We start from the raw sequence: 25,999 nt of genomic DNA on the forward strand, positions 1-25,999 counted from the left end.
AATCATAGAAGAACCATTTTTAGTGCCATATAGCACCGGTGAAGCACAAGTGAAGCACCTGTGTAGAACCAAATAGGGGCCATATAGCACCACATATGGTTCTACATAGCACTATTTGGTTCTACACAGGTGCTTCACTGGTGCTATATGGCACTAAAAACGGTTCTTCTATGATTACGAGCAAAGAACCACTTTTGGTGCTATATAGCACCGTTTGTTTTTAGAGTGCCAATAGAATCTGGACCTTCTTTTGATAGACCCGCCCCACACATACGCAACCCAGGCATCGATGTCAGTTAGTAGACACGCCCCTTACTGCTGATTGGCTACAAGTGTGTTTTGGCACTCGGCCCGACTCCCTTTTCCAAAGTGTTTTTCAGAAATCACGCACCCCGCCTTTAAAGAAAAAAAAAGCATCAAAATCTTGCAAATACATTTTCACTTAATTGAAGAAATCCTGGCCTTAGTCATTACTGTACATCCCATCCTTTATTTTTTCATGGCAGAAGATCATTTAGAGCTAGCGATGCAGGCTTTTAAAGGTATTTGAGTGTAAATGTTGGTGATATGTTGACAAACATTTATCTTTTGTGATGAGTCAGACCATTCAGCACTTTTAGTTTAAGTGCTCCAGATGGAGGAGTGAAACCTGTACCTGCTTCAGTCTGATGGAGTCATTTTAAGATTGACTGGCTGTTATATCTGTAGCTTGGATTTTTATGTACTGTTTGGTCTAAATTAAAATTGTGGCTTACTATTATCCATCATTTTTCTATCCGCTTCTTGTGACAGGCTCCTTTATTTTTTATAATACAGCCTACAAACAGACATTTACCTTCTAAATCCCCCTCAATTGTTACTGTATATATCATAATACGTTTTTATCTTGTTTATCTAAATGAAATTCATTCGGCTGGCACATGCTACCATTTTAATATGCAATATTGCACCCTGCTCTCTTTGTTCACGTGAACTCGGTTGTATTTTTTCAGCCTACTCAGAGCTAAAAAGAATATCTCCGTTGATTAGAAAATCAAATGAAATATTTGTGATTCATATTTTTTCGTTTCCAGACTACAAGCCGTAAATGTATAAGCAGCCAAAGCCTGACCCTTGATTTGAACTCATGTTTGTAAGATCAGATCTGTAATCCATGTCAATGTGCAGCTTGTCCTGACAGTAAACTCTTTCCACTGTAAAGTAGGTGTGCAATGGGGCCGGACGTCATTGCAATGTGCTGAGTTGCATTTATGGAGCAAGTCATTACTCATAATCTGCCTCTGCTGGACTTGCATAACTGTCCTCTATAGACACTTCAATTTACTGATGAAAGGTCACTGTGAAACATTAAGAGTCTTTGATTTTAATCAGGCGTTTGTTATTGTCAAGTGCAGATTATATGGTTTATTTTTAATATGTTGCCATACCCGGCATTAAGCAACAAAACGCCCCTAAGAATCTACACAGTGCACCTTTAAATGAGTGTTAAAGGAAAACACTACCGTTTTTCAATATTTTACTATGTTCGTACCTCAACTTAGACAAATTAATACACACCTATCTTTTTTCAATGTGTGCCCTTAATCTAAGTACAGTGCGTTGTAAATGTGTTAGCATTTAGCCTAGCCCCATTCATTCCTTAGGATCCAAACAGGGATGAATTTAGAAGCCACCAAACACTTCTATGTTTTCCCTATTTAAAGATACAAGTAAGTATGGTAGCACAAAATAAAACATGGTGATTTTTTAAGAAGATAAAAATTGAGAACTTTATTGTATGGCAGAAGAGCACTTTGAGCATAGGCGCAGTAATATTGACGGAAGTTTGAGCGAGAGGGGGAGTAGTCAGGAGTGAGGATCTTACTGCGCGCCAAGTTATTTTGTGCCACCATACTTTCTCGTGTATCTACTCATGTAACAGTCTTTTTATAGCGAATACATGGAAGTGGCTACTTAATTTATCCCTGTTTGGATCCTAAGGAATGAATGGGGCTAGTCTAAATGCTAACACATTCATGACGCGCTGTACTTAGATTAAGTGCACGCATTCAAAAAGATATGTATGTATTAATTCATCCAAGTTGAGGTAAGAACATAGTAAAAATATATTGAAAAATGGTGGTGTTTTCCTTTAATTTATTAATTATGTTGAAAATGCACCCTCACCTCACTAAAAATGCAACCCATGGTTAGGTAAAATATGGACAAACTCAAGCATAAGGTTTAAATTAACCTGTTAATCCATATATTATGTTCGTCCATATGTTTCCAAAGTAAGGGTTGAAACAACCAAGCATTTTATAGAGCGTAATTTTTTTTGCATCATCAGTCCACGTTTTACAGATTCAGCACCACATTTGGCTCCATGTGTTAACCTGTGTTATGGAGGTCTTGGATGGTATGGTGGGTGCAGGGTGGGGTTTTCCAAATAAGAGGCGTCTGAGTGTTAACAGCGGGGGTTTATCTAGATCAATGCTCTGCAAGGCATTAATGTGACATGTGTCAGCTCTTTCTGCTGCTGCTGTGTCACTGAGGGTCGGTGTGAAGAGGAAATCAATCCTGTCTTGGCTCCAGCATTTATCTGTCTGCTTTATCTTTGCTGGTGAATGCATTTTTACAGCATGAATATTAGGAAATCTTATTTGCTCTAGTCTAGGATGTTTAAGTAATTACATCAGCATGCTTTGTGCAATGGTGATCTATTGTTCCACTGCTGTCTTCTGGCTGTGTTTGAACTGTGGTTGCCCCTCCATCGCTATAAAGTCTCAACAGGGGTGAAATGAATTATAGCAGTACATTCAGTGTCATCGAGAGCAGACCTTAATGAAATGTGTATTCGAGTGGTTAATCATATAGGGCATGCTGGGCTGTACTGTGGTAACGTGTAAATTATGTCATTTTATCACAATGTTATTTTGTGTTTTGTATGTTTTACGGTGGCCACACCCTTTTAAAGTCTTTATGAATGACCTTGACAGTCAGTTTTCTTGCTGTGTTGGCATTTTTTCATTTAGAAACTAGAGTAGGACCATCTCATTCACATCTTCGTTTTTAATATCCAAAAGCTTGCACAGACTAGATTTAAAACCACAAACCCGCCGTTTTATTGGGGCTTTAATGAATTTGTGCATGAATAATGCATGGGTTTGTTTAAGATTAAACCTGCATTCTGCAATAAATTGTATTTATTCAAAACAAGCAAATTAAAAGCAAAAAGAAATGTAGTTTTACTACAGAAGGATAACAAGATTCATCCTGATTTTAATTCACGCTACTTACAGTATAGCTTGTTTACACGACAACATTTTCAACCGAAACGTTTTGACACAACAACGTAGTATTGGTAGGGCCCTATAATTTCCGCGATCACGGAATCGCGGACGGAATCGCGGAATTGGCTAATTAACACGGAATCTAGTATAAACGCGGAATTTCGCGGAATTTTACATATTTTGAATAAAATTATGTTTTTGTGTGGGAGACGAACGTATGTCTGGGGGAAATGCAGACCGGGGGAAGTAAATCTGGGCGACACGCCCCCTCCCGTCGTTTCAGACCTCCTCCAAAACACTGAAACCATGGCGAAGCGGCTCTCCACGACTCAGCTTTCGTCAGCGAAAAAATTAAGAAATTCGACGCTAAGCACTTAGTTCCGAGCAGGTCTCACATGACTTTTATGTGACCGGAGAACTGTTAGTTGGGAAGTTTAGTCAACACTCTGTTCACGGTGAGCGCAGAAAGATACATGCACTCTCTCATCCATGTCTGTCTCACTGTACCTCTCTCATGTGCACGCGCTCATGCATCTGTCCGAAGTGCGAACACAAATCCTCATGCATTTGTTCAGTTTTATGCATTTCAAGCGAGCTGAGGCAAACTAACTATCCCTCGCATTTAAAATATAATCATCTGCATCATGGCGCCGCTCTCTGTCTCTCTTTCGCTCGCACGTGCAAAGAGCTGCATGCTCATGCTTTCCTAAGTCAGATCACTATCCTGTGTATGTTTCTAAAGTTATATGCATTTCAAGCGATTGTGTATAAAATATGGATCGCGTTCCGCTGGATTGATGTGTTTAAGGCACTTCTGAAGGCACCACTGCTTTGACACCTTGTTGTAGCCTCCTGCAACAACACTAAAACACCAATGCATTGAATTGAGTTGTGTGTGCGCGTGCGCGCGCGTGTGTATGTGCGTGTGTAAATGCATCTTTTATAGTCATTAAGTAATTCTGTTATCCAGTTTTCCCCCCAAATCATTTACATTTTAATCATTAACATTAAAAGGCACACTCTTTTTATGACTAAAATAAAAGTAAAGGGTAAAAAATATAATTGCCAAAAATTAAAACGGATAAAACGGAATTTGCAAAAATTAAAACGGAGAAAACGGAATTTGGGAAAAAATAAAACGGAATTTGGGAAAAAATAAAACAGATTTTATAGGGCCCTATATTGGGGTCTTGGAATTGCAAACTTTTGAAAACGCATTTTAAAGTGCGCGTTTTTGAGAATGACGCATTGTTGTCGATCCGTGTAAATTACGTAACTGTGAATCTGTGATAATGATGACGTGGAAGTAAACGTCTGGAATTTACCTTATTTTTGAGTAAATGATCTGGGTGCTGCCATCTTTTAGCTTTTTTGTGTAAGACTTCCGGTGAGCCACTAATGCTAATGATAGTCATATTGCGAGGGACACGAGTGTGTCGTTTTGACTGGCTTTTTAATGTTTATTATGAAATCCCAGAAGACCAGCATAGTTTGTGCAGTTATGGGGTTGCCATTATAGCTGATACAAACACAGTAAATTTCTACAAAACATTTGTTTTAACCATAATGCACGCACAAGAGCTAAATGTGTATGTGACATGCACCCATCTGTATCCATATCCAGTAAAACCTTTCATAGAAACTGACAGTAAACAATTAATATAGTAATTGTTTAAAAACAACTAATATTATACTGATAAAAAATATGCTGGTTTGTTTATTCTGCCACTGTATATATATTATTACGAAAATGCGATTACAGACAGAATATATATATGACATAAACTGCTTATTAGTTAATGTTTATAATAGTTCTTCTTATTGTGTTTGCGCCTACTTTTGTTATGTTTTACATGAAAAAGCAAATAATTTCATAAGGTCATGTCTCTATCTAGTGCGTAAGAAGCAATGTAATACTATTTTCATAAAACAAAACCAATACTGAATACATGTAGTAGTTTAATATGTTTATTATGGTTTGTTCAAATAACTTACAATGTGTTGAATGATAAAGATGCTGCTGACTGTCGGACCGTGTGAAGCTTGATGTGTCACCATAAAAACTCAAACAAGTCAATTAAAAATTGCTGTTTAAACAAACCTCACACCACAGGGACAGTTGTGACATTTTAAACCATCACCTGAATTCTTGGTGAATTCCATGTACAAACACATGACTGACTTTCCCATTGTAAAGATAGGTATGTCTTTTATAGTTGGACATTGAAGACCAGTCACCCACGAGTAACAACATGAAATAACTGAATATATCTTCATATGATATCAGGCCACTTTTTAATTTCATCCTTCCACTGGAAGGTCATACATACATGGCAGGTGTAGTAAATATGTACCTAACTGTTTAAATCATGTTTAATGTGTGCTCCCACAACACTGTTTTCTACCGGCTGGCTATTGAATCCGACATCTCGCACAAAAAAGGAAAAAAAGTCACATCTTTGTAGGCCAACCCGGAAGTAAGCAGGACACTGGTTCTGTCCCCAGAAAGCCTATTCATTTTTCCCATAGACTTTTGGTTGTCACAAAAAATAAGCTCTGTGTTTAACAAAAGTTTAATGGAATAGTCTACTCATTTTCAATATTAAAATATGTTATTACCTTAACTAAGAATTGTTGATACATCCCTCTATCATCTGTGTGCGTGCACGTAAGCGCTGGAGCGCGCTGCGACGCTTCGATAGCATTTAGCTTAGCCCATTCATTCAATGGGACCATTTAGAGATAAAGTTAGAAGTGACCAAACACATCAGCGTTTTTTCTATTTAAGACGAGTAGTTATACGAGCAAGTTTGGTGGTACAAAATAAAACGTAGCGCTTTTCTAAGCGGATTTAAAAGAGGAGCTACATGTTATGGTGTAATAGCACTTTTGGGAGTACTTCGACTCGGCGCAGTAACACCCTCCCTCTCCCATTATGAGAGTGAGAAGGGGAGCGGACTTTTCAGGCGAGTTGAAGTACTCCCAAAAGTGCTATTACGCCATAAAATTTAGTTCCTCTTTTAAATCCGCTTAGAAAAGCGCTACGTTTTATTTTGTGCCACCATACTTGCTCATATAACTACTCGTCTTAAATAGGAAAAACGTTGATGTGTTTGGTCACTTATAACTTTATCTCTAAATGGTACCATTGAATGAATGGGGCTAAGCTAAATGCTATCGAAGTGTCGCAGCGCGCTCCAGTGCTTACGTGCACGCACACAGTTGATAGAGGGATGTATCAACAATTCTTAGTTAAGGTAATAACATATTTTAATATTGAAAATGAGTAGACTATTCCTTTAAGTTGATGCTTTATAGTCCATGGTGAGGGTCAATTGTAGTAATAGCCCTTATCGTCTGTTTAAACAAAACTGCTCTACGCTTTTGCTGTCTTTATCGTTTGTATTTATTGCTCTTTAGAATAATACAGTGTATTCAATCATCTTCGTGGACAGCATTGTCTTGTTTATGTAAAATTTTAAAACAAGGTAAAAATCTTTTCCGTTTTATACTACATTGTTAAATGTACCCATTTCAAGCAAATATGCAAATGTTTCTCACAAGAAAAATTCTTCCTGCTGAAATGGTAGATCTGAAAGTGTGATAGCAAAATTTTAGTGTAATGAGATGTTGGGGCTGCACGCACAAAAAGTTAAATGCATTTTCAAAATAAAACATATTTTTAGATCTAGTGTGCTGTGTCAGTAGAATCATTAAAACCATCTGTTTCCAATGAATGTGTGTCAATATTTGTACACTGTCTAGATGTTTTAGATCATTAGATATGGGGTTCAAGCAAAAATACAGATTCGTTCCTTAGCTACAAGCGTATTGTAGAACAGAATTCTTGAAAATCTAGTGAATTATTCATGTGCATCAATTCATAACACCCAGACTTATTCAGGAGACAAATAACATTATGAGAAAGAGAAAGCAGCATAGTGTTGATGCTTTCACCCGGCACACAGCCATGTTTCAGAATTTGTGATTTTTGTATCTTTTACTGTAGATCATTTGACCTTTTTCATGATTTAGTGAAACAAGGTGTGATTTACTCGGATATGACAGCCTAAACTGAGGCTTGATGTTTTTCTCTCTAACATCTTTTGCATTACTGATCTGTAGATAAGTGTCAGTAATGGCTTTGCATAAGAGCTGTGTCAAAGCTATGGTCTGTTTGAGAGGAAGCCAAAGTAAAAGCTTTCTGTCGAACAGGACATAAACCTGCAGGAGATGCTCATTAACGCTTCTAGCATCACTCCACAGAAGGTCACATCTTTGGATCACCCTGATTTATTTATGACAGAGCTTCACGGATGATGCATTGATCGAAATCAATATTTCTGGCCTGAATTCTTTAGGAAATTTGAGGAACTACTATTTGGACATAGTCAGAATTTGAGTCTGATACCGCTCCATTGGGCTATGATTATGAGGCGTGTCTCAACCGAAAAATGCCTCTGCACTCAATTGGATAGACGACCAATCAGAGCAAGGGAGTGTGTAACGTACAGTATGTTGAAATGACATCTTTTGCAGCCTGACCGAACTGCTAGTTATTTCGCTACAATGACACTAACATTGTGATTATACTAAGTCTGAGTTAGCAAATGTACATCAACACCTACTATGTTTACAACATTTCATTTATATCACAACATTAAGTATTTACTAAGTCATACAGTCAGACTATCTCTTACCATTTGTACATTATTTGAACTTCATCCACGACGATACCCATTACGTTTGCTTGAAAAATATCGGAGCCTAGCATGTCCCTCCACGATTCCGGGCTTCCGAAAAGAAGCTTGCAACGACCGCTAATTATATCCATCTCGTCATGCACGCCCAGTTGCATCGCCGTGATACCCATTTCAGTTGCTTCTTTAACTTGGTCCTCCATAAGTGCGACCAACTTTTGCCGAATCCCTTAGAAAGGACGGCAAAAACATCTTTCCGATCAACAAATGCCTTGATCGGGTTTCTCTGTTCCTGTTTTAAAATCAATGCTCTGTCAATATCTTTTAGAACAGACTCATTGTCAGAATCCAATCCACACATCTGAATTCTCCAGCGGCAGCCATTTCGTTGTAAACAGATTAAACACACGCGCTCTTTGGTGACGTGGTTGATTACGTTACTGTTGATCTATATAAAGCCTGCCCTGATAATTTGATTGATCGACCAGCTTTGGGTCTCGCATAGTAGCTCCTCAATGGAGAAACCCCAGACCGATCTTCCCATCTTTTAAAATGTTGTGGGCGGGGCTAAGATCATCTGGCACCAGGCTAATTTGGACATGAAAGATGTTTTACATTTACAGTATTTAGGTTTAAGCAAAGTTTCTGGGCCCTATTTAAACGATCTAAGCACATTGTCTAAAACGCACGGTGCACGGTCTAAATGGGCGTGTCCAATGCCACTTTTGCTAATTTAACGACGGGAAAAATGGTTTGTGCGCCGAGCGCACGGTCGAAAAGGGTTGTTCCTATTCCTGTAATGAGTAATTTGCGCCTTCTAACGTCTCATAATCGGTCCTCATTTATGTCAGAGAGACTCAATAATAATCTTTTACATTTCAATCCTTTAATCTTTCATATTTAAAAGCATTTTTGTGCTGCTGCGCATTCATGTATGTGATAAGCAAGCCCACATTGTCGTCCCATTTATAGGCGCATATTACTAATGCGCTCTTTAAATAACAAAAATAATATTGTGCCATTGACTTAAGACTTTAGACCAGGTTTTTGTTGGTCAATGGCGTAGTCTATTTTAGTTGCCTCAAAATAGCAACGCGCCAACAATGCCAGAATGCCCATGGGCGCAAATGCATTTGCTATTTAAACAACGTGGCGGTAGACGTGAAAATTATCATTGCGCCGGGTTGAAACTAGCAAGAGACTTGCGTCGCATATTGCACTGCATTGTGCCGGGTGTATGATATAGCCCTTTGAACCAGGTCTTCAGTCTTTTTCACATGCTATAGTGTCATGTCACTTTAAAAGTCATTGGTCTTTTTTGAAGAAATTCAGTGCCCTGAATATTATTCACTTGCATCCAACTTGCTTTACAGATGGAGCAGATTTATTTCCAATTTGAGATGGCACACATGATTTAAAAACATAAATCATTTGGCTTGTATGTGTTTAAGTTCCATAAGTCCAGCTTAATACATGCATTTCATGCCAACAGGCTGATTAAAACCCAGAACATCCATAGTCTTTAATCAAAGCTATGTTTTTCCAACTATTTTAAGATTTTCTAATCTTTAAGATTAGATTAAATTTCATTTACTTGTATGCTCTCTGTAATCTGATGACATATGAGCTTGATATTTGCAGACTGTTGTTTTGCATGAGGCTTTACTTTCAGGTAATTGAGGTTGAGAATATAATAGGAGTTTACTGAGTGGCACATGTTGAGAGTTAAAAATGTTGGCGATTGCCATTGAAAAGCTTATTACCAAAATGTTGTAATTTGCCCCAAAACCTTTTAATCTTACAATCAAAGTACAAACTCGTCACTCGGGCGATAGGCCTACCCTTTTAAAAAGTGGACCTTTGTACTTAAAGGAATAGTTCCCCCCCCCCCCCAAAAAAAAAAATCTGTCATGATTTTCTTATCCTCATGTCATTCTCTAAATCTTTATGATTTTTTTTCTGATGAACACAAAAGAAGATATTTTTGATAAATGAAATTATGATATATGAGGGACCATCAACTGTGTGCTTACCATTATTTATCAAAATTCTCTCTTCATCATTTATTACAATACTTCCATAATATTCGTTTTCCTACTATGGAAGTCAATGGTTACAATCAGATGTGTGCTTACCATCATTTATCAAAATATCTTTGTTTGTGTTCATCAGAAAAAATAAATTAATACAGGTTTAGAACAACATGAGGATGAGAAAATGATGACAGAATTTTCATTTTTGGGTGAACTATCCCAGTTTATAGAGTGCATATTAGTAACCCTAATGTATTGGTTCCAAATGTATACATATTCCTAGGACCTTTTTAAAGGGTACCGACACATGGACAGCTTTTGTATCATCTCTTCTGAGAGTGTAGAAAGAATTATATTCTTAAGAAATATATATTAAGAAATATTATGAGTTTTTAGCGGTATGGGCTTGTTTTAATGCTTCTTTTGTCATCGAGAGGCCCCCTTGTGGAGAAAGCCTGTGCTGTAGTAGGCTACTGATTGTGATTCCTACTAAATAAACTCCTAGTGACACCTCGTGGTGATGAGGAGAAATACATCATAGGGTGAAAATAGCGTGGCGAAATTATTTAGTTTTAATTAGTTATCATGAGATAGTTTTTTCGTCTATACATATGTTCAATTTATTCTGCTGAATACTTTGGGTAGTAGATTTTGGTAAACACTATTATTTTACACAAAGAAAAATGCTTATAGTGTTTATTACTGAATAAGTTAATAGTAAATAGAAATTAGTTTTGACATGATTTATGTTTTACAGGATTTATACTTTTTGTTACAGTGTTGTACGTTTGCTTTCTGGTCAGTAGGTGGAGCAAGTTGCTTAATAAATAAATACAACAGACTGTCATATTTGTAAAGAAAGTGGTATCCAGTTGCCTCAGTGTTGTCAGTACTGTATTAAAAATGACTACAGTTTATGTTTCTTGATTTAAAAGATGTACATCAATGTGATTCACTCTCCACATATATTATATGGATGATCCATGGCAGTCTTGCTTAGCATAATTCAAGCTGGATTAAATAGAAAGTGCTGTGACACTTCAGAAACATTTCAACGAAAGGGCTATCTGTTTTATTAAGCACCTCAGCATTATTTCATTTATTTATTTATTTTTTCATGGTAATGCAACACAAGAAGCCACAAACAACAATCCAATAAACACAACAAAATACATTCTATGACAAGAAGAACAGGAGTAGGATGAAGAAATAAATTTCTTATAGACTCCTACCCCATTCTTATTTTAAAGCATTTATCAATTTAAAATTTGATGGCCTCACCGACATGACATAGACAAAAACAGAAAACAAATACCAACACCAAAAAATAACAAAATAGCCCTCACCAGTTTTAATCTACTTCCAATTTTGACCATTTTCCTTTTTTTTTAATTTATCTTTCTTTTATTTATTATTATTAATTCTGCTTACAAAGCAGTGACAATTTTTTATCTAAAAAAAATATTTTATCTAAAAAAAGTCCACAGGACACGTGGGAACATGGCTGTCTGCACTAAATGGTTATTTATAATTTACTAACAATAACAACAACAATAATAATAATTGTATAAGATCAACCAAACCCCTGCTGTCAGTAGCTCTGAACAGATCAGAAAACTATATAATTGTCTGAGTTATCCTCAGTGATGTTATTTGTATTTCTGTTACATCACTTAATATTGGGTTGTTCACTTTTGCATTGGCCGTGGGAGTGTTTGGTCACTTTTTGCCACATGATTGGATCATCTTGATGATGATGATGACATCACTGTTGCTACAGCAACAAATTCTTATTGGTACTGCATGTTTGAATGATACTTAAAAGTGATATGCATAGATGTCTCGCCTCACTGGTCTTATTCATACAGCTGAATATGATACATTGTAGTATTTGAGTAGTGACCTTTAAAAAGCAAATGTCACACTTGTTTGAGGCATCAATTACTTTGATTGATATGATATGAAGAGTGAATTATTTTCTTTGGATGAATGCATTATTGTGTTTGCAACCTAATTTCATAATGGACAAAGTGAGCATTTCTATATCTTTACTTATTTTATATTTCATTTAATTTATATTTCATTTCAGAAAGCGGTTTCAAATTGCATTATGTTTTTAGTCGATTAATTGCTCACTGATTTAATACTGCCTCCAAATGTTTTGCCTTGAGATCTGGGATACTGTAACCTATATAAGTAAATACTGTATAATTTATAATTTTAATTTAAAAGATAAAAGCGTTATGTTATGTATAAATTACAGGCTAATGCACTCTATTCTTTGTGCATATTTCTTGTATTATTATAAATGTGTGTTATTTTATATTGTTATATGAAAATGACAAAGTTGGCTGCCAAAAACCTGTTGAAGATTTATACTAAAATGAAGTATGTTTATGGTCGCAGGTCATGTGCCTTCAGGACTTTTTTGGTGAAGATGATATATTCATTGCCTGCGGGCCAGAGAAGTTTCGCTACCAGGATGACTTCCTGCTGGATGATAGTGGTAAGATTGTCTAGTAATGTTCATCAAAACAACCAACTAATCTGCTTTAAAAGATCAACGCTTAGTCCCTTGACCTTGAGTGCACTTTGCATAAAAGTGTCTGCTAAATGCATAAATGTAAAGTCTTATAAATACATGCCATAACTAATTTGGAATACTAAATAAAATACTTACAATACAATAACATGCATCGGACTATAAGCCGTTTTAAAATCCTATTGGGGAGAAAATGCTTGTTGCACTTAAGTGTTTAAATTTAATTTAAAACTTCTCACACTAGCAACTCCTCACTAGTCAAGCAAAGTTGAAATGAATTATAAATTAAGTTAAAATTAAATTAAATTTAAACATTTAAGTGCAACAAGGAGTTTTTACAGTGTATGACAGAGATTTATACTAAAGGATTAAAAATGTGATACTACACGAGGAACTTGTTCAATACCTCAGGTCTGATAACAAACCAACCCGTCGGACCTTAATACAGATCACATTGACTGGCTCGGGTCAGACAGAGATTGCAGTAGATTGATCTGTACTGACATCAAGTGGTGCACACACAGATGTGTCCCTCTGTTTTACAGAAACAGAAAGACCAGGTGCCAGGAATAGGGAGAAAAAAGGCAACTGACCCCTAAGGTGGTATTTATGGTGTATGCAATTTACACGCATATCCACCTTATTGTGGAAAGCCTGAGTGGATGTTATGTGCACTGTCAGAAAAAAATGCCAAAAAACGGTCCCTCGCTGTTACTGGGGTGTTATTCTTTCACATAGGGGAGTTTGGGGGGCCAGGGGGCACTATCCCCCCAAACCAGAACCATTTTTTTGGATTTTTTCAGAGGTATTAATAAAATAGAAATATGAGACTTATATTGGTTCCAAATGTATACATGTCTGGACCTAAATGGTACATACAGGTATTGGGGCCTGTTTAAGGGTACTGCCTGAGTGACAGCTAGGAACCATTTTTTAACCATTTTTCTGACAGGGTGCAGGTGCAAGTTACAGTGAGAATCTGACATCTAATTAAATGTATGTCAGGACAAAAGTTTTGTAGGTTTCTAAAAATGACTTACCTTGTCAACCTAGTATTAAAGTATAAAAGAGTACAGATACAGAAGACATATACTTCATGATTTCTTACAATAAAAAAAACTTAATTGAGCCCAACATTAACAGCAGTGTCTTTTGCCTTACTCAGAGTGCAGGGTGGCGAAATCGCAGTCATACGGCCGCATATCTTCAATGCAGGGTCGCTGCTCTCCTCGCAGTGGTGGACCTTCGAGAAGAAGCAAATCTCCAGGATCCAGCGGCTCAGGTGGGAATAAATGTTTTTGTGTCAGCTAAAGAACATGACACCGTTGTGATGTTTGCAAACATGATGTCATCAAAGATTGTTGGGTGTTTTAGGATGACACTGATGTGTGTAGGAGTGACTCATGAAATCTAAACTGGGTACTTGTCAACCGATTCATTGCATTTACTGAATTCATAGTAGGGATGTGCGAAACTAGTCGACTAAACTGTACAGCTGCTACTTAGACGACACCTAAAATACTTGTCGGCTACACGAAAAATTTATATTTATTATAAATCTTTATTTAAAGGCGGGGTGCTGGATTTTTGTAAAACACTTTGGAAAAGGGAGTCGGGCTGAGTACCAAAACACACTTGTAGCCAATCAGCAGTAAGGGGCGTGTCTACTAACCGACATCTTTGCTTTGTTTGCGTATTTGTGGGGTGGGTCTATCAAAAGAAGGTCTAGATTCTGTTGGGGTAGGGGTGTGTTTGTTTAGGTAATTTCAAATGTCAACATTGGCTTTCAGAGATCATGCACCCTGCCTTTAACTGCAATATCGATGAGATGGCTGTTTATTAATAAATGAATAGATCGTATTTTTACATGACGCACATTAAACATGCAGGTTTTCGGGGGCGTTTTATCATTTTTAACTCATTCGCTGCCAGCCATTTTTTTTAAAGTTGCCCGCCAGCATTTTTTTTGTGATTTTCACAAAAGTTTCACAAAATGCTTTCCAGGAATTTTTTCTTCTATAAATATATAAACATACAAATATATCAAAGGAAAGAACAGACCCTCTGCTTTCAAACAGACAAAAAACAAACAAAAGAGGAAAAACGTTTCATCCTATCTATATTTGTTAATCTGCTTATAAACTCTTAAGGGTCTTTGTCTTTAAAAATGCAAACTTTTTAGCAAAAGGCTGAAATAATTGCATTTTTGTAACTGAATTTTGTTAGATATCAGATTCAGAACGATTATCAAAACTTAAAGGTTAAAAGTAGTAAATAATGTTTTGGCTTCAGTTTTTTTCATAAATTGGGTAAGTAATCGCAGTATTGCAGATTAACATGAAAATTCTTCAGAGACATGTAAGCTTATGCAAATGTTATCTCTTAATTGACGAGATAACTTGTCAATGGCGGGGACATAGTTAAACGACTGCTTAAAGATTAGTCCATTTTCTTTGAAAAAATCCAGATAATTTGCTCACCACCATGTCATCTAAAATGTTGATTATCTTTGTTCAGTCGAGAAGAAACCATGTTTTTTGAGGAAAACATTCCAGGATCTCTCCCACCTTAATGGACCCCAATGGACCCCAACACTTAACAGTCCCAATGCAGTTCAAAATTGCAGCTTCAAAGGACTCCAAACGATCCCAAACGAGGCACAAGGGTCCCATCCAGTGAAACGATTGTCACCCTTGGCAAGAAAAATAGAAAATATGCACTTTTAAACCACAGCTTCTCTTCTTCCTCCGGCTGTGTGACGAGCCAGCGCGACCTCACATAATTGCGTAATGACGTCGAAAAGTCACGCGTTACATATATTAAACGCACATTTGCAGACCATTTTAAACAATAAACTGACACAAAGACATTAATTAGTATCATTCCATATAACAACGTCAGAACGGTCTTCTTTTTTCACACTTGTAAACACTGGAGCGTAGTTTCGAATACGTCATCCGCTGGCGCGTCGCAGGACCGGAGGAGGAGGAGAGGTTGTGGTTTGGGGGTGCATCTTTTTTATTTTTCTTGTCAAAAATGACAATTGTTTCGCTGGGTGGGACCCTTGTGACTTGTTTGGGATTGTTTTGAAATTGCAATTTTGAACTGCATTAAAACTGTTAAATATTGGGGTCCATTAAATTCCATTAAAATGAGAAAATTCCTGCAATGTTTTCCTCAAAAAACATAATTTTTTCTCGATGGAACAAAGACAGACATCGGCATTTTGGATGACATGGTGGTGAGTGGATTATCTGGATTTTTTTATAAGAAAATAGACTAATCCTTTAATTATTTGCAGCACACATACGTAATTCATAGTACAGTAGCTTTTAAATATGTATGCGAATGTTGCGGGCGTGTAGTGATGTTCACATTGTCTCCAGATTTTGATGGCTGACTGAGAAGGAAGATGTGTTTGAAAAGCAAAGTCACTAATAAACATCGAATTAAGCCGACAACTTCACTCACATTCATCTCTAACAAGCTCTTGCATCAATTAACAGTTTTGTTTGGTTAAATGGGTCACCGTAATGATCCCATTGGAGTTGTTTATCATCTAATCACATTTTTTACACTGGTGCTTTCGGATATTGCTTCAGTGATGTCAAACCATATCTGTGACTAACTTCTACATGGATGATTATAAATACATTTTGCAGATCCTGTAAGATCATTTCAGTTTTTGAGCACTGCCTGCTGAAGAAAAACTAAAACTTTTATAATTTTCACATAGCCCTTCTTAAACTAGCAAAACAGACTCATTTAACCAATCTGAGAGACCACTTTGGGTTTTCTAAAACTGTAGTATTTCTCCAATGCCTCCATTTGTTCCTGACACATTGACACTGCAGTGTAACGCATTGCGCATCCTCCGTGAGCGGTGTTGTTTCTGACACTTTGTACATGTAGTTCCCAGACACCTGTGGTTACTCATTTGTCCTCTGGTCTGTGTTTTCCAAACGATCACCTCTCAAACACAATTGCTCGTATTTATTCCTAATCGTACAAAAGCACAGAACTGAACATGGATTTGATCCAGGATTCATTTTTTCTATGAACTGGAGTAATGAATTGTGAATCATCATTTCCTGATGTTTATGTGCCAGGTATTTATCTGACCGGGCTTTCATTATTTAGGAAGCTTTATATAGACATGTCAAGAACATCAACAAAAACAAAATAATTATTGTGTTTCAGGTTGCAAATTACAGCCGGTAACTTTTGTTCGGCACAAAATGACAGAGTACTCCGAATTGGCTTGCCGTGCGTGCTGTTTGCTAATGAACTGGTGCTGAGTTTCAACCTCATTTCCCAAAATGTTTGACACAGGGCAGGAAAACAACGTTGTTGGCTGTAAACGACTTTGACTGGGGCAAACTGTTTAGAGGGGATATTGCTTAATTTAGGGGGATTTATTTGTCAACGTGGTGAGAGTTTGATATTAAAAGTGGTAACTTTTCATAAATAAATTGGTCATAATTGATCTGATATTAACTAATTCCCCACCAGACATTTTTTTAAAAAGTTTTACAAATTGGCTTCTAGGAAAATTTCTTCTAAAAATATATAATCATACAAATATATCAAATGAAAGAACATACCCTCTGCTTAGAGGTCTACACGGGTCCAAAAATTCCTACCCGAACCCGATCAGACCCGCAAATGTGCTACACTGAACCGACCCGGACCCGTCTGTTGTTTTGAAAGCTGGACCCGGAACCGACCCGGACCCGTCTATTATTTAAAAGCTGGACCCGGATCTGACCCGGACCCGTCTATTATTTAAAAGCTGGACCCGGATCCGACCCGGACCCGTCTATTATTTAAAATCTGGACCCGAGCCCGTCCGCGAAGACACAGACCCGACCGGCAAATTTTCTTTAGCTAAATGTTATTAATACGTCAATAAACAAGTAGCGAAAATTAAACTTTTTGTCTTACCCATAGAAGTTAGTCTTCTCCCTCCTTGTACGTTACCTGACTGTGTGATGCACAATCCTTATTTCCAAGACGGTTCCATCCATGTTATTCCTCTCTTGACGATTGAAATGTTTAATGCTTATTCCAGCTTTTAAAGTCCACTTTACAGTCATGGTGATTAATAACGCAGTTTTACATTTGTTGTGTATCGGGTCAACTTGCTTAATAATGTTTGCCCATTTGGATTATAATAACAATTGCTCGTTCAGTGCCATGGCTGCTTTCGTTAGCTTTGCTTCTTTGCTATCATCTCTGTGCTCTTTGAGCAGAGTCGCAAAAACTTTAGATATAACAGCAAGAAGGTCAATTTATAATATTATTATAAAAATTTGAGAAGTCAGTGCAAAATGCCCGGTACGGCGGAATATGAATAGGTCCCGCCTTCTAAATAAAAGAGCCAATTGTCAAAGGTAAAGTCATTGCGTCTCACTGGAGAAGCTCCTGACTGGTAGCCAGAGGCTGCGTCCGAAACCGCATACTGTATAGTAGGTACTGAATTAGATGAAGCACCTACTTACTTGGCGTTAAAACAGTAGGTACTGTAAAGTATGAATCCTGGTAGTATGAATGAGATTCGGACGTACTACTGTACATCCGCCATGTTGCTACATCACGTGACGTAAGTCGTCATCACGTCATTTCAACAGCCGCATGCCTCGTCTTCGTTGGATAACTCATCTCCCGGGGCATCATGGGATAGTGAAGTGTCCATCGTATGCACACTGCAAAATCTAACCGGAAGTAGTAGGTCATCCGGGTACTTTTCACATACTGTTTTTCAAATACTATGTATTCGGACATACTACTCGCGTCACCTACTGCTTTTCGCGTACTATATAGTATGAAGTAGGCGGTTTCGGACGCAGCAAGAGACACATTAAAAGAGCACATGCGCGTTAGCTGCCTGGTTGGAGCAACCAAATATAAACGTTTTAACGCAATTTTAGCGTCATAGAAAAAATGTATGCGACAGTTCAAGTTTTTGTTGCTGATTTTGAAATATTTTATTTAAATGTGAGTGTGTGTTCTCCGAGTCCGATTGACCTCTTGTATTACCCACAATGTTAAACAGACCCGGGACCCGAAGTAATAGATTGAGACCCGACCCGGACCCGGCTGATCATTTAAAATATAGACCCAAACCCGTACGGGTCCCGGGTCTTCGGGTCTCGGGTCTTCCGTGTAGACCTCTACCTCTGCTTTCTAACAAACAAAACGGGAAAAATAACGTTTCATTCTATCTATATTTTTTATAAACTCTTAAATATGGGTATTTATCTTAAAAAATATTTTGATTTAGCAAAAAGCTTAAATAATTGCATTTTTGTGAAGGAATTTTGTTAGAGATCAGATTCAGATTGATTATCAAAACATACACAGAGTTTAAAATTTGTAAATAACGTTTTTGATTAAGTTTTTCCATAAATTGGGTAAGTGCGCCGTCTAGTGGATAATCGCGGTATTGCAGATGAACACAAAAATGAATCAGAAACACATTTTTTATGCAAATGTTTTCTCTTAATTGACGAGATAACTCGTCAATGGCAGGGAAAGAGTTAAACTCATTTAAAAGTGCATCTAAGTAGTCTTTGCAATAATAGACATCCTATAAGAATTTTTCCTAGACATCAGTGAGATAAAATATATAGGGGCAGTTTCCAGGACAGGGATTAGACTAGTCCTAGACTAAAATAAATGTATGAGTTGTCCAAACTGAAAACAACTTACACTGACATATCTTAAAATACATCAGTGCTCTTTGTTTTGCCTCAACATGCACACAAGTAATGTTTTTAGTAAGGCATGTTTGTTAAAACTAGTTATATTTCCTAATTAAACTAAGGCCTAGTCCTGGCTTAAGCTAATCCATGTCCGCGAAATCGCCCCATAGAGAGCAACTTTTGCTTAAGTCTCCTGCATCTCAAATATTTTTCACGAGGAACTAAAAAATGCACAAATGTCTCCACAGAGTTTCAAAAGAGATCTCCACAATGTCTCAAACTAAGCTCATATTTGCCAATTAAAGTAGATTTCAATATGAACTCCAACATTTCTCATCCAAATTATATACCTACACTTTAAAAAAATGTACAACTTCATACTATTAATGTATTTTAAATTTGTATCCACCTTGTTTCTACTTAAATGAAACACAACTAAGAACTCCTGAGCTATCCAAGAAGGCAGATGACTCTTGACCGGATCTGCACCGGAGCTGCCGCATTCGGCGTGAATCCGGTGCAGATCCGGCATGGAGTCATCTGCTATCTCGGATGAAAGAGTTTTTTGACACTTAAAAAAAATCTCTAAAAATAAAGAAAAAATGGCCAAAAAAAAAAATAAAAACAATAAATAATCTCAGAGTATACTGTAACATCACCTCTCTGAGCACCATGAAGTTGTCTCTTTCCTGTCACTATCAGCTTCCCCCTGAGCTGAAATGACTCAGTTGTTTACTCCACACGGGTCACTTTTACTCACGCAGTTTGTTCTTCAGCGCACACACAAATGACGACTGATCCGATAGCCCTTAAGATCTGTTTTCGGTCCCAATATAACACAGTGATGCATTCCCACTCTTTCCTCATGCTGAATTATGTCATGATAGCGTAGCGCAGATGGTGCGAGAGCGCCTTATTCAGCACACGCTGACATAAAACCACAAATGACTGCAGTTTGTTTTTCACGGTGCATGTTCTGGCACAAATGAAAAGAAAGACGTTTTGAAAAAAAAAAATCACATTTGTGGATGAGTCAAACAGTTTTTGTTTTGTGCTTGGGGTACTTTAAAAAACCACGTCATGCACTCACGCCATTCAGAAACATCTCTGCATGGTTTTGCATTGAGATCTGGGGATCTGTTTGTAGTCACCCACACAAACAGTGTTGCAACTACGATATGGCATATTGATGAGATAAGCTCCTCCCCATGTGGGTCTTCATGACTCAAGCATTGCAGAAGACTCAGTGTGCCTATGAGCAACCAGCAGTCACTCTTATACATCTCATCCGGCTCTCTTACATTCATTCATGCTCGAACTGTCTGATGGTGAATATGAGCACTGGAGGCATTGTGGTTTATTTGGACAGCCTGCTGTACTCTGTAGCAGGTAGGATAGAGAGAGAGAATTTGTGATGTGCATTTGTATGAACCATTTATTTGATTGTGTTTAGATGTGAGCTTTGGTATTTTATGTCTGCTTGCTGCTCGGGTTAGGTTTTTATTGGCATCGTATTTGATAAAAGGGTATTAATTATTGTTATTCTAATGCAAGTTTTTTTATCATATTGATGAATAATATGAGCGTTTATTTTATATCATGCAGAAGGTGCCGGTTATTTGTTTAAAAATACTGTGCAACTTTGTAACACCATTTAACTGAATGCATCCTGAAGTCTAATTTTTGCTTACTGATCTAATTCATCAAATAATGTAAAGCTGTGAACATATACAGTATAGACTTGACGAGAAGTATATTGCTTTTTCTTTCATTTTGTGACCATGCAAGAAATTGTCTAGGCTTTGTGACATCTGTAACAGTAACTAAAGCTGAATCTCTTTCAGCTAACGGTACAGCGGGTAGTCAACTGTCAACTCCACGGTCAGGCAAATCTCCCAGTCCATCACCCACCAGTCCAGCCAGCCTGAGGAAACGAAGGGTAAGCTGTTACTCATTTCACATCATTTCATCATCTGTAATGACTTCTAATGATATCTGCAATGGCTTGAAAATCATTTTTTAGAATGTGAAAGTCACTTTTATTTACAGTGTGTTTAAAAAAAATCAGCTTTCATATTATATTAGTTCTAATTTTATTACTACAAAAACCTTTGCAAATACAATACTGAATCAATTTCTATTGCATATACGCCCGTACTGAATTAATCCATGTTTAGCCAAAATGTGTCCTAGCAACAGACGAATCTCTTGACCTGGCAGCTTCCCAGCAGTAACACAAAATCAGTAAAATCAGTCTTTGTTTGAAAATATTACATAGTTTGCTCCAAACGCTTTTTAATGCTAATTAAAAATTAACCTAAATTAACAATGTTCATATTAACGTATAATCAACATTATATTCAATAAAGATTGATTATACCCACATGATCACAACAGTGAGCTCTTTCTGGATTACTAGATTATTTTATGCATACAGTATGTGTTAATGGCATGAACTTAACAATTTTTGAATTTCATGCTATTGATCAACTAGGCATGGGCCGTTAACCAGTTTCAAGGTATACAGAGGTTTTAAAGACCACTAAAATTTTATGTGATACCAATTCCAAGATATGAGCTTTGTTTACTCAAAATTAATTAAATCATTAAGTCATGTAATTCGTTTCATGTTTACATTTAATATATATTACAAAATATATTTTTTGAAAGAATATTATAAATTAAAGGCTTTATTTTTACATGGCATACATGCTTCATTTTGCTTAAAAGGGCACATATCGTGATAATCTGACTTTTTTCATGTTTAAGTGCTATAATTGGCTCCCCAGTCCTTAGAAAATGTGATCAACCCAGTAATTTAGTTTTGGTAAACCATTCTCTGCAAGCATGAGAAAAAATAGCTAATTGAAATTTGGCCCCCTTATGGTGGCAGAAGGGGATAATACTTTCCCTTAATCTGGACTATCCAACCACATCGCTGACATTAAGTGCAGAGATCAGCTCATTTGCATTTAAAAGGACACACCCAAATCAGCAGTTTTAATATGCTATAATATATTATCTATATGGTGTTTTGAGATACAACTTGACATACATACTCTGGGGACACAAAAGATTTATTATTTTACATCTTTAAAAAGTCTTGTGAAATGTCCCCTTTCAAAATAAAATGTATTGTGTACAGTTAAAAAATTGTTTGTATACCCAGACATTTGAAAATAAAAAGGTTTTAGTGTTACAATGAAAATACTGCAACCCCCGTGAAACCGTGTTATTTTGCTTAAGGTTATCATCCAAACTCATCAAATCTCCAAAATCTCATACCGGCCCATGTCTATGATCAACATTTGTTCTACTCAAATGTGACCCTGGACCACCAAACCAGTCATAAGAGGCCATTTTTTTATAGATTTAAAGGGTCACTTGAGATTTATACATCATCTGAAAGCTGAATAAATAAGCTTTCCATTGATATGGTTTGTTAGGATATTTGGCCGGGATACAACTATTTGAAAATCTGGAATATGTGGTTGCAAAAAAATTACCTTTAACAAGTCCTTAGCAACACATAGTACTATGATAATTACATTTTTTGATATATTTAGAGTAGGAAATTTAAAAAATATCTTCATGCAACATAATCTTATAAAAAGTTGATAATTTTGACCCATACAATGTATTGTTGGCTATTGCTACAAATAAACCCGGGCTGCGAATGGTTTTGTTGTCTATGGTCACAAATGATTGATTGGTGTTATTTGAAATGTAAATGCATTGCCTGAAGACAAAAAGGCACAACTTTGCAGTATTTTTTGCTGCAGTTAACATCTGTTTGAATTAACAGTACAGCAAATACATTGGTCATTTTCATTATTAGTTAATCTTGATTGTGAATAATTGGTGTTATAATAAAAACAGCGTTTCTTGGATAACACAGCAGGCAGGAATAATGTCAACTCATGTGTCAATCTATTAAACTTAATGTCACTTGCTCGGTTTTCAAGTCTCCATAGAAACTGATCTTTTAATTTTCCTTTAATGATACATCTTTTATACTAGATGCTTTATTGTACTGTAGATATCCCTTATAATTAACGAGACACATTTTAATGCCACTGTTTTGTGTTTGTGTACCTGCTGTCACCCACTCATGATTGACAGGGCTCTCAACATAGTGGCTCCTCCCTCTCTCTTGCCTCCACCAAGGTGTGCAGCTCTATGGACGAGGGTGACGGGCCTGGCAGTGAAGGTGAGATCCTTAGCTAATCGAATGTCAGAAAGTTTTTGATTGAAGTTTTAATCGAGTTAGTTTTTGCTTAGTCTTCTCTTCATCCACTAACTATCTAATGCATAATCAACACAAAACTGGAATAGAGACCTAATAGCTGATTTTGCATGGGGCAATTTTTGACTGTCATGATCTGAATTCGAGTTATCTATAATGATCATCATCACCATCTGAATGTGACATATGTAAATGTAATCCTTGTTCCTCTAGCTGAGCTGATGGAAGATTGTCCTCAGGTTCCTTCTTCAATAGCCGAGAGGTACAAAGTCGGAAGAATGATCGGAGATGGGAACTTCGCTGTGGTCCGAGAGTGCGTAGAGAGATCCACAGGACGAGAGTATGCACTGAAGATCATTAACAAGAGCAAATGCAGGGGGAAGGTGAGACTACATTAAGCATGCAAAATTATTCATATCGGAATAGCACATATTATAAAGACATTATATACATTTTGATCTGTATTACATCATATGGCTTTATATGTGTCTCTGGTTGTAGGAGCACATGATCCAGAATGAGGTGTCTATTCTTCGGAAAGTAAAGCATCCTAATATTGTTTTACTGATTGAGGAAATGGACACTTACAATGAACTCTACCTGGTGATGGAGCTGGTCAAGGTAAAACCTGTGCGACATCTCTTCATGAACTTTAACTCTACAGAGATATTTTTCGGCATATAGTGATTTGCATAGATTTGTTTGGAAACTATTTTCTAAAATTAGACAAAGAACACAGAACTGTGACATTGAATGTTTGTGTCATCTATACTGTATGTGTAAAAAACAAATATTTATTATTGTGGTTTAGCCCAAAATAACATGTGTGATCTTCAGATGTAGAAAAAAAGTGAAAATAAATTGGTTGAATAATGTTTTACTTGAAATTCAATAATGATAACTTGTTCAACCAGGTTTAGGTTTAGGGCTGGGTTTATGAACAGAAAATAATCCTTGTATAAAAACAATGTTAGTCTATGTGATTTCCTTATTAATATGATCAAATAAATGTGTGTGAACAGGGTGGTGACCTCTTCGATGCCATCACTTCCTCCAATAAGTACACAGAACGGGATGCCAGCGGGATGCTGTATAATCTGTCCAGCGCTATCAAATATCTGCACAGCCTTAACATTGTTCACCGCGACATTAAACCTGAGAATCTCCTGGTTTGTGTTTTACAGTATTGCATCTTGTTACTGAAATGTTATAGTGTCACTTACAGTACAGTAAACGCTTCTTGGATTGACACATCTTAGAGAGACAGATGCGATATGCCCTTAAACGCAATGAGTTATCATGATTTAGGTCTTTGAACACCAAGATGGAAGCAAGTCTCTGAAGTTGGGAGATTTTGGCTTGGCAACAGTTGTAGATGGACCCCTCTACACAATATGTGGCACACCCACCTATGTAGCTCCGGAGATCGTTGCGGAGACGGGGTATGTCACATCATCATAAACACTATACTAACATACTATGACAATCTGGTTGTAAATCTGTTTAAGACTTTTCTCATGTTGTTGCAGGTATGGGTTAAAGGTTGATATCTGGGCCGCTGGGGTCATTACATACATTCTGCTTTGTGGGTTTCCTCCGTTTCGTGGGTAAGCAGAGCATTATTATGAGATTCGTGATTTAAAATGATGATGTTTTCTGCACACTCCCCCTGTCTGCTATATGTTGACAATAGATATAGAATATTACAGATGGTGTTGTCAGAAAGTAGTACACTAGATTTCCATTCGGATCATAGCTGCACCTACTGTAGATTGTGATGTCTCACTCCCTCTAGTGGCCAGATTATGTAATGTTTTTTTTTTTTAATACACCATCTACAGTTTATTCTTCATAACTTAATTCATAACACTTTACATGACTTTTTCATTTAGGAGCACAGAGGATCAGGAAGGTTTTTTCGATCAGATTTTAACGGGACAGCTGGATTTCCCTCTTCCGTACTGGGATAACGTATCTGACTCTGCAAAGGTCAGTGTGCCGTTACACAATGTATCGTACTGTATGTATGTGTTTTTCTTAAAAAAATAAAAACAATAATAAATTTAAATTTATTTCTCTTTGCAGGACCTTATAACCTGCATGCTACAGGTGGAGGAAGATCAGAGATACACAGCCATGCAGGTGCTAGATCATCCCTGGGTCAATGTAAGATGACATCTGCTCATGCTTTATGAAACAAAGTATATAAAAAATAATACTAGTTTTGTGAATAATATAATTTATATTATAAGCCACAATAGAATATAGACTGATTTGCTAAATCTTAAATTTTTAGCAGGGCTCCGCAACTCTCAGTCTGCATGCCATTTATTGTTTAGTAATTTTTAATATAAAAATTAAATATTTATTAAACAATAATAAAAAGATAAATGTTTTATTGCCTCCTACATTCAAGCCTTTAAACGTTTTAATTAAATTGTAATGTTCAGATTGACTTTGTGTAAATCCATTAATGTAAATACATTAAAGGCGGGGTGCATG

At 36.8% G+C, this 25,999-nt stretch overlaps 1 protein-coding gene across 6 annotated transcripts in view; it reads left to right on the plus strand.

The window, feature by feature from the left end:
* Positions 1–25,999, plus strand: part of dclk1b (doublecortin-like kinase 1b) — a 37,744-nt gene that overhangs the window by 4,996 nt on the left and 6,749 nt on the right. For 2 of the 6 annotated variants that reach the window (XM_055196958.2, XM_055196956.2), the window contains exons 4-14: positions 12,412–12,511; positions 13,713–13,829; positions 21,096–21,190; positions 23,374–23,461; positions 23,711–23,880; positions 23,999–24,118; positions 24,520–24,666; positions 24,806–24,939; positions 25,027–25,104; positions 25,390–25,486; positions 25,583–25,663. In XM_055196958.2, the coding sequence (XP_055052933.1) occupies positions 12,412–12,511; positions 13,713–13,829; positions 21,096–21,190; positions 23,374–23,461; positions 23,711–23,880; positions 23,999–24,118; positions 24,520–24,666; positions 24,806–24,939; positions 25,027–25,104; positions 25,390–25,486; positions 25,583–25,663 (1,227 nt within the window). Of the gene's footprint in view, positions 1–12,411; positions 12,512–13,092; positions 13,148–13,712; positions 13,830–19,873; positions 20,641–21,095; positions 21,191–23,373; positions 23,462–23,710; positions 23,881–23,998; positions 24,119–24,519; positions 24,667–24,805; positions 24,940–25,026; positions 25,105–25,389; positions 25,487–25,582; positions 25,664–25,999 lie in introns of those variants that run through there. The other 4 variants (XM_055196957.2, XM_055196960.2, XM_055196959.2 and 1 more) reach the window with 4 other exon arrangements.

This window comes from Misgurnus anguillicaudatus, chromosome 24 (genome assembly GCF_027580225.2).
Source record: "Misgurnus anguillicaudatus chromosome 24, ASM2758022v2, whole genome shotgun sequence".
Classification (NCBI taxonomy): Eukaryota; Metazoa; Chordata; class Actinopteri; order Cypriniformes; family Cobitidae; genus Misgurnus; species Misgurnus anguillicaudatus.